The 17,229-nt window shown below is 53.6% G+C and overlaps 1 protein-coding gene across 1 annotated transcript; it reads right to left on the bottom strand.

Annotated features, from left to right (window-relative positions):
- Positions 1-2,346: 2,346 nt before the first annotated feature.
- Positions 2,347-17,225, bottom strand: PSMB4 (proteasome 20S subunit beta 4). Its single transcript, XM_069949757.1, has 7 exons — positions 17,082-17,225; positions 3,657-3,863; positions 3,170-3,316; positions 2,929-3,010; positions 2,730-2,846; positions 2,561-2,649; positions 2,347-2,474 (listed from the first exon to the last, which is right to left on the bottom strand). The coding sequence occupies exons 1-7, from the start codon at positions 17,177-17,179 to the stop codon at positions 2,462-2,464; spliced, it is 753 nt and encodes a 250-aa protein (XP_069805858.1). The 5' UTR covers positions 17,180-17,225; the 3' UTR covers positions 2,347-2,461.
- Positions 17,226-17,229: the final 4 nt, after the last annotated feature.

A 17,229-nucleotide genomic window follows, 5' to 3' on the forward strand; every position in this document is an offset into this window, starting at 1 on the left:
GTAATCCCAGTGACATCTCTCCCGGCCTCTCCAGATCGCTCCCCTCCTCAGTAATCACAGTGACATCTCTCCTGGCGCCTCCAGATCGCTCCCATCCTCAGTAATCACAGTGACATCTCTCCTGGCCTCTCCAGATCGCTCCCCTCCTCAGTAATCACAGTGACATCTCTCCTGGCCTCTCCAGATCGCTCCCCTCCTCAGTAATCACAGTGACATCTCTCCTGGCCTCTCCAGATCGCTTCCCTCCTCAGTAATCATTGACGTCACTCCCGGCCTCTCCAGATCGCTCCCCTCCTCAGTAATCACAGTGACGTCACTCCCGGCCTCTCCAGATCGCTCCCCTCCTCAGTAATCACAGTGACGTCACTCCCGGCCTCTCCAGATCCCTCCCCTCCTCAGTAATCACAGTGACATCTCTCCTGGCGCCTCCAGATCGCTCCCATCCTCAGTAATCACAGTGACGTCACTCCCGGCCTCTCCAGATCGCTCCCCTCCTCAGTAATCACAGTGACATCTCTCCTGGCGCCTCCAGATCGCTCCCCTCCTCAGTAATCACAGTGACGTCACTCCCGGCCTCTCCAGATCACTTCCATCCTCAGTAATCCACAGTGACATCACTCCTGGCCTCTCCAAATCACTCCCCTCCTCAGTAATCACAGTGACGTTATTCCCAGCCTCTCCAGATCGCTCCCCTCCTCAGTAATCACAGTGACATCTCTCCCGGCCTCTCCAGATCGCTCCCCTCCTCAGTAATCACAGTGAGGTCTCTCCCGGCCTCTCCAGATCGCTCCCATCCTCAGTAATCACACTGACATCTCTCCCGGCCTCTCCAGATCGCTCCCTTGTCAGTAATCACAGTGACATCTCTCCTGGCCTCTCCAGATCGCTCCCCTCCTCAGTAATCACAGTGACATCTCTCCTGGCCTCTCCAGATCGCTCCCCTCCTCAGTAATCACAGTGACATCTCTCCTGGCCTCTCCAGATCACTCCCATCCTCAGTAATCAAAGTGAGGTCTCTCCTGGCGCCTCAAGATCGCTCCCCTCCTCAGTAATCACAGTGACGTCTCTCCCGGCCTCTCCAGATCGCTCCCCTCCTCAGTAATCACAGTGACATCTCTCCTGGCGCCTCCAGATCCCTCCCCTCCTCAGTAATCCCAGTAACATCTCTCCTGGCCTCTCCAGATCGCTCCCCTCCTCAGTAATCCCAGTGACATCTCTCCTGGCGCCTCCAGATCGCTCCCATCCTCAGTAATCCCAGTGACGTCTCTCCCGGCCTCTCCAGATCACTCCCCTCCTCAGTAATCCCAGTGACGTCTCTCCCGGCCTCTCCAGATCACTCCCCTCCTCAGTAATCCCAGTGACATCTCTCCTGGCGCCTCCAGATCGCTCCCATCCTCAGTAATCCCAGTGACGTCTCTCCCGGCCTCTCCAGATCACTCCCATCCTCAGTAATCACAGTGAGGTCTCTCCTGGCGCCTCCAGATCGCTCCCCTCCTCAGTAATCCCAGTGACATCTCTCCTGACGCCTCCAGATCGCTCCCCTCCTCAGTAATCCCAGTGACGTCTCTCCCGGCCTCTCCAGATCACTCCCATCCTCAGTAATCACAGTGAGGTCTCTCCTGGCGCCTCCAGATCGCTCCCCTCCTCAGTAATCACAGTGACGTCTCTCCTGGCTTCTCCAGATCGCTCCCCTCCTCAGTAATCACACTGACATCTCTCCCGGCCTCTCCAGATCGCTCCCATCCTCAGTAATATCTCTCCTGGCCTCTCCAGATCGCTCCCATCCTCAGTAATCCCAGTGACATCTCTCCCGGCCTCTCCAGATCGCTCCCATCCTCAGTAATCCCAGTGAGGTCTCTCCTGGCGCCTTCAGATCACTCCCATCCTCAGTAATCACAGTGAGGTCTCTCCTGGCGCCTCCAGATCGCTCCCCTCCTCAGTAATCACAGTGACATCTCTCCTGGCGCCTCCAGATCGCTCCCATCCTCAGTAATCCCAGTGACGTCTCTCCCGGCCTCTCCAGATCACTCCCCTCCTCAGTAATCACAGTGAGGTCTCTCCTGGCGCCTCCAGATCTATGTGACACCGCTGATCTGTCCATTCTAAAATCTTTAATTGTACTAGATTCACTTTGAAAAGTCCTTTTTGTGAAATGTTGCAGTTTGGCTCTACGGGGGGCCGGGCGTTGTACCCGTTGTGTCCAGTAGGGAATGCTCAGCTCAGAGCAGCGTATGACTATGTGTCTAATGTCGGGGAGCAGGGTGAATGGAGGTCAGATAGCTGGAAGATGTGACATGTCAGGGATCAGCAGATGCCTGCACATTATATAGGGAGGATCAGACACAGTTACCATGGACACAGCCCAGAGTCAGATTTATTTTTCATACATATATTTATATATAAAAGTACTAAGAAAGCAGAAGGAGACATGACGCAGTCGCAGGCAGGCGCAGTCCTCATCTCATTCAAATCCACTGCAAGAGAAAGAGCGGCAGAGTTAGAGAGTATTATATATAATCTATGGCAGACTGCAGAGCCTGCGTGGGGCGACTCCTCTAACCTGATCAGATGTGCAATCTCCCAGTTGGTGTCGGATGACAGTGGCCCCTCGATCTCCACTCCGCTCTCTGTGACTGTAGAGATCTCATACTATAAGGTAAGAGAGGAGGGTTATCTCTGCACAGCACTGAACACACCGCCCACAATCACCGCCGGTGAGGATGACTTACTCTGTTATAAGAGCGGGCATCTCTGTAGTACAGCACCTTCATGCAGCGCTCTATCAGCTGCCGGGCCTCCTCCCGGGTCAGCTTGGGCTTGTTTTCCACCACCTCCCGCATCAACGGCTGCAGAAGAGGAGAGAAGCGGTAAGTAAACCTGATGACACGCCAAAGGATGTCCACAATGCACAGCGCTGCTCCCACGTACCTGAGCCAGGTAGGCGCCAAAGCCTGTGGCTATAGTTGGGGCTTCATAGGCCACCCCCAACTTGTCGACATAACCCAGGAAGCTGGAGAGACAAATATAAGGAAGTTATAGATGAGGAGGAATGTCTCAGGCCGGCACGGTTATAGAGAGATTACAGTGTCTGCCCTACGACTGCTCCTTGACTGGGATCAGGAGTGGGGGGCCCCCAGGCTGTTATGTAAGCGGGGCTACATCAGCTCACCTCTCTCCTTTGTAGAAGCCTCCCAGCACCACCGTGTTCCACAGCGGGTTCATCTTACTCCTGCGGTTGTACATAACGCGGGTGAGCCACGAGTGCACGGCCTTCGGGCTATAGTTGTGCCCATCGCCCACCAGCTCCTCGTCGATCCTGTGATATAAACGCTGATGTCACAATATAGCAGGTTACACGCTCTCCCCGTACCGAGCGGCTACAGGGATCAATAATGAGTATAAGTGATTCATCAGCTGGGTGCGCTATATGGGGGGTGACCGCAATCAGCGGCTGGCATTATATCCCAGTATCTATGTTACTGGTCACCAGTGTGCACACAGAGTGACCTCTGAGCAGATCTCTCTGGGAATGATGGGAATCGCTATGATATTCTATAATAATATCCGGCTCATAGTCCCCAGGAAGTGATGGGTGCATTGCAGCTGGGGTCAGCTGACCTCCATGTTATTGGGGGATCCTCCTCCAGGACACTTACACCATCTGGTCGAGCACCTGCTTCAAATACTGGTAGTCTGCGTAGTCTCCGGACGCCCCCAGCATGGTACAAGCATTGACCTTCATTATCCTGGAGATGTTGCGGAATCTGGCCAGAGAGCCATACGAGCCCAACATGTCAGCAGCGATCATCACCCCCCCATCAAACTTCACTCCCAGAACGGAGGTCCCGGTCACCATCGGATTCCTGCAGGGAAATCAGCGAACATGTGTTACGTTCAGACACCACCACCAATGTTTGTAAGGATATATAAGCCCCCCCCCCCCCCCCCCCCCCAGATCCCTGTGATGTGTTTGCACCCATTGGACCCTAGAGCCCTGTGATGTCCCCCCTCCCCTCCGGACACCATAGCCCTGTAATGTGCCCCCCCCTGGACCCCAGAGCCCTATGATGTCACCCCTCCCCCCGAACCCCATAGCCTGTGTATACAGTATATGTGTGTGTATATACAGCGCTATATACATATGTATATTACATCCAGTGTATACAGTACATGACTATGGCTTGAAAAAGGTTCATATGGTATGAACTGAAACGTTGCTGCATTTTTTTTTCTCTTGAGCAAATAAACACCTTTTCACTGCATTGGAAGTGCCGCTATATTTTTGGACTCATATATAAAAATATATATAATTATTTTACACCCCGTGTATACAGTATATGTGCATATACAGCCATATAATATATTTATTACACCCTGTGTATACTATATATATATATATATATTTATATATTTTACACCCCGTGTGTATATATATATATATATATATATATATATATATATATATATATTTTTTACACCTGGTGTATACAGTATATGTACATATACAGCCATATAATATATATTTATTTATTACACCCTGTGTATACAGCATGTGTATATACAGCCCTAATATATATATATATATATATATATATATATATATATATATATATTTTTTTTTTTTTTTTTTTTTACTCTGTGTATACAGTATGTGTGTATACACAGCCCTATATTATATTATAATATAATATATATTTATTTTACACCCTGTGTATACAGTATGTGTGTATACAGCCCTATATATCACACCCTGTGTATACAGTATGTGTATATACAGTAGAGATAAATATATATATATTCTGTATATACACACACATACTGTATACACAGGGTGTATGTATATATATATATATATATATATATTATATATATATAGGCTGTATATACACAAGGTGTAAAATAAATAAATGAATATATGGCTGTACATACAGTCATGGCCAAAAGTTTTGAGAATGACACAAATTTTATATTTTCACGTAATCTGCTGCCCTCTGGTTTTTATGTGTGTTTGTCAGATGTTTTTATCACATACAGAAATATAATTGCAATCATATTATGAGTAACAAAAGCTTATAGTGCCAGCTAGAATGAGTTACTGCAGCAAGTCTATAATATTTGCAGTGTTGCGGCTTCTTCTTCAGGACCTCTGTAATTCTCCCCGGCTGCTCTCCATCACCTTCTGGACCAAATCCTGACTGATAGCCGTCCAATCTTGCACAATCAATGTTCGCATTTTGTCAGAATTGGTTGTTTTTTGTTTGCCCACCCGTCTCTTGATGATTGACCACAAGTTCTCAATGGGATTAAGATCTGGGGAGTTTCCAGGCCATGGACCCAAAATCTCTCTGTTTTCTTCCCTGAGCCATTTAGTTATCACCTTTGCTTTATGGCAAGGTGCTCCATCATGCTGGAAAAGGCATTGGAAGAGCCAAACTGCTCTTGGTCGGTTGGGAGAAGTTGCTCTTGGAGGACATTCTGGTCCCATTCTTTATTCATGGCTGTGTTTTTAGGCAAGACTGTGAGAGCTGATTCCCTTGGCTGAGAAGCAACCCCACAAGATGGCGGAGGCAGCGCCCCCTTGTCTCTCCAGGCGGAGGCAGCGCCCCCTTGTCTCTCCAGGCGGAGGCAGCGCCCCCTTGTCTCTCCAGGCGGAGGCAGCGCCCCCTTGTCTCTCCAGGCGGAGGCAGCGCCCCCTTGTCTCTCCAGGCGGAGGCAGCGCCCCCTTGTCTCTCCAGGCGGAGGCAGCGCCCCCTTGTCTCTCCAGGCGGAGGCAGCGCCCCCTTGTCTCTCCAGGCGGAGGCAGCGCCCCCTTTTCTCTCCAGGCGGAGGCAGCGCCCCCTTGTCTCTCCAGGCGGAGGCAGCGCCCCCTTGTCTCTCCAGGCGGAGGCAGCGCCCCCTTGTCTCTCCAGGCGGAGGCAGCGCCCCCTTGTCTCTCCAGGCGGAGGCAGCGCCCCCTTGTCTCTCCAGGCGGAGGCAGCGCCCCCTTGTCTCTCCAGGCGGAGGCAGCGCCCCCTTGTCTCTCCAGGCGGAGGCAGCGCCCCCTTGTCTCTCCAGGCGGAGGCAGCGCCCCCTTGTCTCTCCAGGCGGAGGCAGCGCCCCCTTGTCTCTCCAGGCGGAGGCAGCGCCCCCTTGTCTCTCCAGGCGGAGGCAGCGCCCCCTTGTCTCTCCAGGCGGAGGCAGCGCCCCCTTGTCTCTCCAGGCGGAGGCAGCGCCCCCTTGTCTCTCCAGGCGGAGGCAGCGCCCCCTTGTCTCTCCAGGCGGAGGCAGCGCCCCCTTGTCTCTCCAGGCGGAGGCAGCGCCCCCTTGTCTCTCCAGGCGGAGGCAGCGCCCCCTTGTCTCTCCAGGCGGAGGCAGCGCCCCCTTGTCTCTCCAGGCGGAGGCAGCGCCCCCTTGTCTCTCCAGGCGGAGGCAGGGCCCCCTTGTCTCTCCAGGCGGAGGCAGGGCCCCCTTGTCTCTCCAGGCGGAGGCAGCGCCCCCTTGTCTCTCCAGGCGGAGGCAGCGCCCCCTTGTCTCTCCAGGCGGAGGCAGCGCCCCCTTGTCTCTCCAGGCGGAGGCAGCGCCCCCTTGTCTCTCCAGGCGGAGGCAGCGCCCCCTTGTCTCTCCAGGCGGAGGCAGCGCCCCCTTGTCTCTCCAGGCGGAGGCAGCGCCCCCTTGTCTCTCCAGGCGGAGGCAGTGCCCCCTTGTCTCTCCAGGCGGAGGCAGCGCCCCCTTGTCTCTCCAGGCGGAGGCAGCGCCCCCTTGTCTCTCCAGGCGGAGGCAGCGCCCCCTTGTCTCTCCAGGCAGAGGCAGTGCCCCCTTGTCTCTCCAGGTGGAGGCAGCGCCCTCTTGTCTCTCCAGGCGGAGGCAGTGCCCCCTTGTCTCTCCAGGCGGAGGCAGTGCCCCCTTGTCTCTCCAGGCGGAGGCAGCGCCCCCTTGTCTCTCCAGGCGGAGGCAGCGCCCTCTTGTCCTTTGAGGGGGTTTTACCTGGAACATCTTTTCCCCATATCTCTTGTAGGGGCCATTTATATATATATAAATAAGTTAATCATATCTCCCCTTAAACGTCTCTTCTCCAGACTAAACAAATGTAATTCTTTTAATCTCTCCTCATAACTAAGATGCTCCATTCCCCTTATTAGTGTAGTTGCCGTCTTTGTTCCCTCTCCAGCTCTAGAACGTCCTTTTTATGAATCGGGTTCCAAAACTGGACGGCATACTCCAGATGGGGCCGCACCAAAGCTTTATAGAGCGGTAATATTATATCCCTGTCCCGAGAGTCCAGGCCTGTTATATACATGACAGTCAGCTGCTTCTAAGGCCAGCAGGATATTGACATTGTGTGCTGTTCTGTAGTCTATTATCTACAAGTACACCCAGATCCTTCTCCATCAGCGACTCTCCCAGAGTAACCACCCCAGGACATATGATGCATGCGGGTTATTACTCCCCCCAGGACATATGATGCTGCAGGTTATTACTCCCCCCAGGACATATGATGCATGCGGGTTATTACTCCCCCCAGGACATATGATGCTGCAGGTTATTACTCCCCCCAGGACATATGATGCTGCAGGTTATTACTCCCCCCAGGACATATGATGCATGCGGGTTATTACTCCCCCCAGGACATATGATGCTGCAGGTTATTACTCCCCCCAGGACATATGATGCTGCAGGTTATTACTCCCCCCAGGACATATGATGCTGCAGGTTATTACTCCCCCCAGGACATATGATGCATGCGGGTTATTACTCCCCCCAGGACATATGATGCTGCAGGTTATTACTCCCCCCAGGACATATGATGCATGTGGGTTATTAGTACCCAGGTGCATAACTTTACATTTATCCACATTGAACCTCATTTGCCAAGTAGACGCCCAAACACTCAGTGTGTCTAAGTCATCCTGTAACATCTGCCCATCCTCCATAGACTGTACTGTACTACAAAGCCTGTAACATCTGCACTTCCTCCATAGACTGTACTGTACTACAAAGCCTGTAACATCTGCACTTCCTCCATAGACTGTACTGTACTACAAAGCCTGTAACATCTGCACATCCTCCATAGACTGTACTGTACTACACATCCTGTAACATCTGCACATCCTCCATAGACTGTACTGTACTACAAAGCCTGTAACATCTGCACTTCCTCCATAGACTGTACTACAAAGCCTGTAACATCTGCACTTCCTCCATAGACTGGACTGTACTACAAAGCCTGTAACATCTGCACTTCCTCCATAGACTGGACTGTACTACAAAGCCTGTAACATCTGCACTTCCTCCATAGACTGTACTGTACTACAAAGCCTGTAACATCTGCACTTCCTCCATAGACTGGACTGTACTACAAAGCCTGTAACATCTGCACATCCTCCATAGACTGTACTGTACTACAAAGCCTGTAACATCTGCACATCCTCCATAGACTGGACTGTACTACAAAGCCTGTAACATCTGCACTTCCTCCATAGACTGGACTGTACTACAAAGCTTGGTGTCATCTGCAAAGATAGAAACTGTTAATTCCATTCTCAATATCATTAATAAACAAGTTAACAGAAGGGGCCCAGTACTGACCCTTGGGGTACACCACTTATTACCGGGACCATTTGGAGTAGGAATCATTGACCACCACTCTCTGGGTACCATTATTAAGCCAATTTTACATCTGACCTTAGTTTTTTTGCATTAATATATTTGAAGAATTTTTTGGGGGTTTCTTTTGCTATCTATGGCTACCTGCCTTTCATTGTTTTGTTGACTTCTTTGTAATGTTTAAAGGCTAAAGCTGACCCCTCTGATCTGTAGTGTATACAGCTGACCCCTCTGATCTGTAGTGTATACAGCTGACCCCTCTGATCTGTAGTGTATACAGCTGACCCCTCTGATCTGTAGTGTATACAGCTGACCCCTCTGATCTGTACTGTATACAGCTGACCCCTCTGATCTGTACTGTATACGGCTGACCCCTCTGATCTGTAGTGTATACAGCTGACCCCTCTGATCTGTAGTGTATACAGCTGACCCCTCTGATCTGTAGTGTATACAGCTGACCCCTCTGATCTGTAGTGTATACAGCTGACCCCTCTGATCTGTACTGTATACGGCTGACCCCTCTGATTTGTAGTGTATACGGCTGACCCCTCTGATCTGTAGTGTATACAGCTGACCCCTCTGATCTGTAGTGTATACAGCTGACCCCTCTGATCTGTAGTGTATACAGCTGACCCCTCTGATCTGTACTGTATACAGCTGACCCCTCTGATCTGTACTGTATACAGCTGACCCCTCTGATCTGTACTGTATACAGCTGACCCCTCTGATCTGTACTGTATACAGCTGACCCCTCTGATCTGTACTGTATACAGCTGACCCCTCTGATCTGTATTTTCTCATTTATAGCCCTTCTAACCTCGGTTGTCGCCATGTGGGATTGGATTTTTACCGTTTATATTTGTTCCCCATAGGAATATATTTGGCCGTACAGTTATGTAATGTAGATTAGCAGATTTCCCATGTATTATCAGTATCCGTATGTGACAGCAGCCGCTCCCAGTCTATTGCCCTGAAGTTCTGCCCGTAACCCAGGAAAATTGGCCCTTTTAAAATGAAGAGTTTTTGCCCTCCCAACATGTTTTTCTTTTCTCACTTTAAGCTAAAAGTCCCTATATTGTGGTCACTATTCCCCAGGTGTTCATGGACAGTGACGTCCCCAACCAGCTCAGCGGTGTTAGAAATAACCAGATCCGGCAGCCATCACTTCTAGTCGGCTCCTCCACAAACTGGCCCAGAAAATTATCCTGCAGGAGGCTTCCACATCATCACAGTCATCGCCCACTATTGCATCTTTTACACTCACTTTAATATCATTTCTGACATACAGACATACTCCTCCTCCTCCTGCCCACCCTGTCCTTATACCATACAGACATACTCCTCCTCCTCCTGCCCACCCTGTCCTTATACCATACAGACATACTCCTCCTCCTCCTGCCCACCCTGTCCTTATACCATACAGACATACTCCTCCTCCTCCTGCCCGCCCTGTCCTTATACCATACAGACATACTCCTCCTCCTCCTGCCCTCCCTGTCCTTATACCATACAGACATACTCCTCCTCCTCCTGCCCGCCCTGTCCTTATACCATACAGACATACTCCTCCTCCTCCTGCCCACCCTGTCCTTATACCATACAGACATACTCCTCCTCCCCTTCTGCCCACCCTGTCCTTATACCATACAGACATACTCCTCCTCCTCCTGCCCGCCCTGTCCTTATACCATACAGACATACTCCTCCTCCTCCTGCCCTCCCTGTCCTTATACCATACAGACATACTCCTCCTCCTCCTGCCCGCCCTGTCCTTATACCATACAGACATACTCCTCCTCCTCCTGCCCACCCTGTCCTTATACCATACAGACATACTCCTCCTCCTCCTGCCCGCCCTGTCCTTATACCATACAGACATACTCCTCCTCCTCCTGCCCACCCTGTCCTTATACCATACAGACATACTCCTCCTCCTCCTGCCCACCCTGTCCTTATACCATACAGACATACTCCTCCTCCCCCTGCCCACCCTGTCCTTATACCATACAGACATACTCCTCCTCCCCTTCTGCCCACCCTCGTCCCTTCTGAACAATGTAAATCCCTGACTATTGACAGCCCAGTCATGTGAGGAGTCCAGCCATGTCTCAGTCACACCAACCACATCAATGGACTCCTCCAGCACCCAGGCCTCCAGCTCCCCCATCTTGCTGCTAGACTTCTGGCATTAGTGACCATACACTTTATATTACCATCGAGTTTAACCCCTTCATTATAAGAAATAGGATAATCTCCCTATCCACTGCTCTTATCCTCCCCCCCCCACAGGACCCTTCTCCCTATCCACTGCTCTTATCCTCCCCCCACAGGACCCTTCTCCCTATCCACTGCTCTTATCCTCCCCCACAGGACCCTTCTCCCTATCCACTGCTCTTATCCTCCCCCACAGGACCCTCCTCCCTATCCACTGCTCTTATCCTCCCCCACAGGACCCTTCTCCCTATCCACTGCTCTTATCCTCCCCCACAGGACCCTTCTCCCTATCCACTGCTCTTATCCTCCCCCACAGGACCCTTCTCCCTATCCACTGCTCTTATCCTCCCCCCCCCCCCCCACAGGACCCTTCTCCTTATCCACTGCTCTTATCCTCCCCCCACAGGACCCTTCTCCCTATCCACTGCTCTTATCCTCCCCCCACAGGACCCTTCTCCCTATCCACTGCTCTTATCCTCCCCCACAGGACACTTCTCCCTATCCACTGCTCTTATCCTCCCCCACAGGACACTTCTCCCTATCCACTGCTCTTATCCTCCCCCACAGGACCCTTCTCCCTATCCACTGCTCTTATCCTCCCCCCCCCCCACAGGACCCTTCTCCCTATCCACTGCTCTTATCCTGCCCCCCCCCCACACAGGACCCTTCTCCCTATCCACTGCTCTTATCCTGCCCCCCCCCCCCCCACACACAGGACCCTTCTCCCTATCCACTGCTCTTATCCTCCCCCACAGGACCCTTCTCCCTATCCACTGCTCTTATCCTCCCCCTCCCCCCACAGGACCCTCCTCCCTATCCACTGCTCTTATCCTCCCCCACAGGACCCTTCTCCCTATCCACTGCTCTTATCCTCCCCCCCCCCCCCCCACAGGACCCTTCTCCCTATCCACTGCTCTTATCCTCCCCCCACAGGACCCTTCTCCCTATCCACTGCTCTTATCCTCCCCCACAGGACCCTTCTCCCTATCCACCCCCCACAGGACCCTCCTCCCTATCCACTGCTCTTATCCTCCCCCCACAGGACCCTTCTCCCTATCCACTGCTCTTATCCTCCCCCCACAGGACCCTTCTCCCTATCCACTGCTCTTATCCTCCCCCCCCCCACAGGACCCTTCTCCCTATCCACTGCTCTTATCCTCCCCCACAGGACCCTTCTCCCTATCCACTGCTCTTATCCTCCCCCCACAGGACCCTTCTCCCTATCCTCTGCTCTTATCCTCCCCCCACAGGACCCTTCTCCCTATCCACTGCTCTTATCCTCCCCCCACAGGACCCTTCTCCCTATCCTCTGCTCTTATCCTCCCCCCACAGGACCCTTCTCCCTATCCACTGCTCTTATCCCCCCCCCCACAGGACCCTTCTCCCTATCCACTGCTCTTATCCTCCCCCCACAGGACCCTTCTCCCTATCCACTGCTCTTATCCTCCCCCCACAGGACCCTTCTCCCTATCCACTGCTCTTATCCTCCCCCCACAGGACCCTTCTCCCTATCCACTGCTCTTACCCTCCCCCACAGGACCCTCCTCCCTATCCACTGCTCTTATCCTCCCCCCCCCCACAGGACCCTTCTCCCTATCCACTGCTCTTATCCTCCCCCACAGGACCCTCCTCCCTATCCACTGCTCTTATCCTCCCCCACAGGACCCTCCTCCCTATCCACTGCTCTTATCCTCCCCCCCCCCCCCCCACAGGACCCTCCTCCCTATCCACTGCTCTTATCCTCCCCCACAGGACCCTTCTCCCTATCCACTGCTCTTATCCTCCCCCCCCCCCCCACAGGACCCTCCTCCCTATCCACTGCTCTTATCCTCCCCCCACAGGACCCTTCTCCTTATCCACTGCTCTTATCCTCCCCCCACAGGACCCTTCTCCTTATCCACTGCTCTTATCCTCCCCCACAGGACCCTTCTCCCTATCCACTGCTCTTATCCTCCCCCACAGGACCCTCCTCCCTATCCACTGCTCTTATCCTCCCCCCCCCACAGGACCCTCCTCCCTATCCACTGCTCTTATCCTCCCCCCCCCCCCCCCCACAGGACCCTTCTCCCTATCCACTGCTCTTATCCTCCTCCCCCACAGGACCCTTCTCCCTATCCACTGCTCTTATCCTCCCCCACAGGACCCTTCTCCCTATCCACTGCTCTTATCCTCCCCACAGGACCCTTCTCCCTATCCACTGCTCTTATCCTCCCCCACAGGACCCTTCTCCCTATCCACTGCTCTTATCCTCCCCCCACAGGACCCTTCTCCCTATCCACTGCTCTTATCCTCCCCCCAACAGGACCCTTCTCCTCCCACCTCAATGTTCTGTCCCCTCTCTAACCTATCCGCCACTACATTACATACTGTTTGTGGGTGGGAGGAGGAGGTGGGAGGTTTACAGAGGCGGGCCAGGGGAGCAAGGCATTGTGGGGACTGTAGGAATATGCAGCACACAGGCACTGGTCCAAACAGGAAGCTGGAGCTGTAATCAGCAGGAACAGAGAACAGTGCAGGGGGCAGCGAGAGCAGCCAGAGGGGGAAGAAATGTGACAGAGAGGAAGCCAGTAACCATCCCCCAGTGTGGGAGGAGTTTAGATTTTACAGGGGGTGCCTGGAGTACTCCTTTAATCATGACAGATTGATCTCCAGCCCTGTCCTCATCAACACCCACACCTGTGATAATGGAGCAATCACTGAAACAATGTTAGCTGCTCCTTGTAATGGTACTTTTACACGGTGCGATAATTCGCCCGATCGTACGATTAACGATTTTGAATGAACGATGTTTTTTTATAACGATCAGCGTTTAGACGGAACGATACATTGTACGGAAAATTCACTATGCGATCGCTTAAGCCTATCTCACACATACGGGAAATCGTTGAAAGAATGTTTACACTGAACGATCTGCGAATTTTTTGCGAACGATCAAAGATGATTTAAGAACATGTTGAAAGATCAAAATGAATGATTTCTCACTTGTCGTTTGATCATTTGCAGCGTTTACACGTACGATTATCGTTCGAATTCGACTGTTATCGTGCAAAAACGAACGATAATCGTCCCGTGTAAAAGGACCATAAGGCAGGGCTGCAATGATGTTGAAATGTGTTTTGGGGGATAAAGTTCATTTTCCAAGCAAATAATGACTGTGCAAGTAATTGCTGTGCTGATCCCTCTGTATAACGTTCTGGAGTATATCCAAATTGCCATTTTAAAAACTGAAGCAGTAGACTTTGTAAAATATATATTTGTATCATCAAACCTTTTGGCCATGACTGTACACACATATAGCTGTATACACAGGGTGTAATATATATATATATATATATATATATATATATATATATATATATATATATAGCTGTATACACAAGGTGTAATATATATATATATATATATAGCTAGCTGTATACACAAGGTGTAATTATATATATATTATATATATATATATATATATATATATATATATATATAGCTGTATACACAAGGTGTAATATATATAGCTGTACACACAGGGTGTAATATATATATATATATATATATATATATATATATATATATATAGCTGTATACACAAGGTGTAATATATATATATATATATATATATATAGCTAGCTGTATACACAAGGTGTAATATATATATATATATATATATATATATATATATATATATATATATATATATATATATATATATATATATATATATATATATAGCTGTATACACAAGGTGTAATATATATAGCTGTACACACAGGGTGTGGTACAGGCCTGGTACAGAAAACGAAAGTGAAAGCAGTGTGTGCTGGATAATAAATGGTAGTGACTAAATCCCAAACCGCAAAGGGACCTGACTGGGTGCGCGTACACAGTACCGATAACTAATGGAGGTAATGGGGGCCGGGGGGAGCCGGGCGTCCTGACCTCCCTCCCTCCCCGCTACAGCGTCCTGACCTCCCTCCCTCCCCGCTACAGCGTCCTGACCTCCCTCCCTCCCCGCTACAGCGTCCTGACCTCCCTCCCTCCCCGCTACAGCGTCCTGACCTCCCTCCCTCCCCGCTACAGCGTCCTGACCTCCCTCCCTCCCCGCTACAGCGTCCTGACCTCCCTCCCTCCCCGCTACAGCGTCCTGACCTCCCTCCCTCCCCGCTACAGCGTCCTGACCTCCCTCCCTCCCCGCTACAGCGTCCTGACCTCCCTCCCTCCCCGCTACAGCGTCCTGACCTCCCTCCCTCCCCGCTACAGCGTCCTGACCTCCCTCCCTCCCCGCTACAGCGTCCTGACCTCCCTCCCTCCCCGCTACAGCGTCCTGACCTCCCTCCCTCCCCGCTACAGCGTCCTGACCTCCCTCCCTCCCCGCTACAGCGTCCTGACCTCCCTCCCTCCCCGCTACAGCGTCCTGACCTCCCTCCCTCCCCGCTACAGCGTCCTGACCTCCCTCCCTCCCCGCTACAGCGTCCTGACCTCCCTCCCTCCCCGCTACAGCGTCCTGACCTCCCTCCCTCCCCGCTACAGCGTCCTGACCTCCCTCCCTCCCCGCTACAGCGTCCTGACCTCCCTCCCTCCCCGCTACAGCGTCCTGACCTCCCTCCCTCCCCGCTACAGCGTCCTGACCTCCCTCCCTCCCCGCTACAGCGTCCTGACCTCCCTCCCTCCCCGCTACAGCGTCCTGACCTCCCTCCCTCCCCGCTACAGCGTCCTGACCTCCCTCCCTCCCCGCTACAGCGTCCTGACCTCCCTCCCTCCCCGCTACAGCGTCCTGACCTCCCTCCCTCCCCGCTACAGCGTCCTGACCATCCCTCCCTCCCCGCTACAGCGTCCTGACCTCCCTCCCTCCCCGCTACAGCGTCCTGACCTCCCTCCCTCCCCGCTACAGCGTCCTGACCTCCCTCCCTCCCCGCTACAGCGTCCTGACCTCCCTCCCTCCCCGCTACAGCGTCCTGACCTCCCTCCCTCCCCGCTACAGCGTCCTGACCTCCCTCCCTCCCGCTACAGCGTCCTGACCTCCCTCCCTCCCCGCTACAGCGTCCTGACCTCCCTCCCTCCCCGCTACAGCGTCCTGACCTCCCTCCCTCCCCGCTACAGCGTCCTGACCTCCCTCCCTCCCCGCTACAGCGTCCTGACCTCCCTCCCTCCCCGCTACAGCGTCCTGACCTCCCTCCCTCCCCGCTACAGCGTCCTGACCTCCCTCCCTCCCCGCTACAGCGTCCTGACCTCCCTCCCTCCCCGCTACAGCGTCCTGACCTCCCTCCCTCCCCGCTACAGCGTCCTGACCTCCCTCCCTCCCCGCTACAGCGTCCTGACCTCCCTCCCTCCCCGCTACAGCGTCCTGACCTCCCTCCCTCCCCGCTACAGCGTCCTGACCTCCCTCCCTCCCCGCTACAGCGTCCTGACCTCCCTCCCTCCCCGCTACAGCGTCCTGACCTCCCTCCCTCCCCGCTACAGCGTCCTGACCTCCCTCCCTCCCCGCTACAGCGTCCTGACCTCCCTCCCTCCCCGCTACAGCGTCCTGACCTCCCTCCCTCCCCGCTACAGCGTCCTGACCTCCCTCCCCTCCCTCCCCGCTACAGCGTCCTGACCTCCCTCCCTCCCCGCTACAGCGTCCTGACCTCCCTCCCTCCCCGCTACAGCGTCCTGACCTCCCTCCCTCCCCGCTACAGCGTCCTGACCTCCCTCCCCGCTACAGCGTCCTGACCTCCCTCCCTCCCCGCTCCAGCGTCCTGACCTCCCTCCCTCCCCGCTACAGCGTCCTGACCTCCCTCCCTCCCCGCTACAGCGTCCTGACCTCCCTCCCTGCTACAGCGTCCTGACCTCCCTCCCCGCTACAGCGTCCTGACCTCCCTCCCTCCCCGCTACAGCGTCCTGACCTCCCTCCCTCCCCGCTACAGCGTCCTGACCTCCCTCCCTCCCCGCTACAGCGTCCTGACCTCCCTCCCTGCTACAGCGTCCTGACCTCCCTCCCTCCCCGCTACAGCGTCCTGACCTCCCTCCCTCCCCGCTACAGCGTCCTGACCTCCCTCCCCGCTACAGCGTCCTGACCTCCCTCCCTCCCCGCTACAGCGTCCTGACCTCCCTCCCTCCCCGCTACAGCGTCCTGACCTCCCTCCCTCCCCGCTACAGCGTCCTGACCTCCCTCCCTCCCCGGTACAGCGTCCTGACCTCCCTCCCTCCCCGGTACAGCGTCCTGACCTCCCTCCCCGGTACAGCGGGCCCCGGAATATAAGGGGGTCCTCTGCCCCCAGTGACATGGCTGCCTCCTCCGGCCCCCTACTACTCACAGCGTGTGTCTGTGGGGCCCCATGCCCGGGAAGGAGTGGAGCTCTCCTGGCGCCGGACCTCCGGGGAACAACCGCATCTCGCTGCCCATCATCATCATGCCGGCCCAACAATGACACTGCGACTCTGCCGGAAGTGGCGTGACGTCAC

This window comes from Dendropsophus ebraccatus, chromosome 13, assembly GCF_027789765.1.
Source record: "Dendropsophus ebraccatus isolate aDenEbr1 chromosome 13, aDenEbr1.pat, whole genome shotgun sequence".
NCBI lineage: Eukaryota > Metazoa > Chordata > Amphibia > Anura > Hylidae > Dendropsophus > Dendropsophus ebraccatus.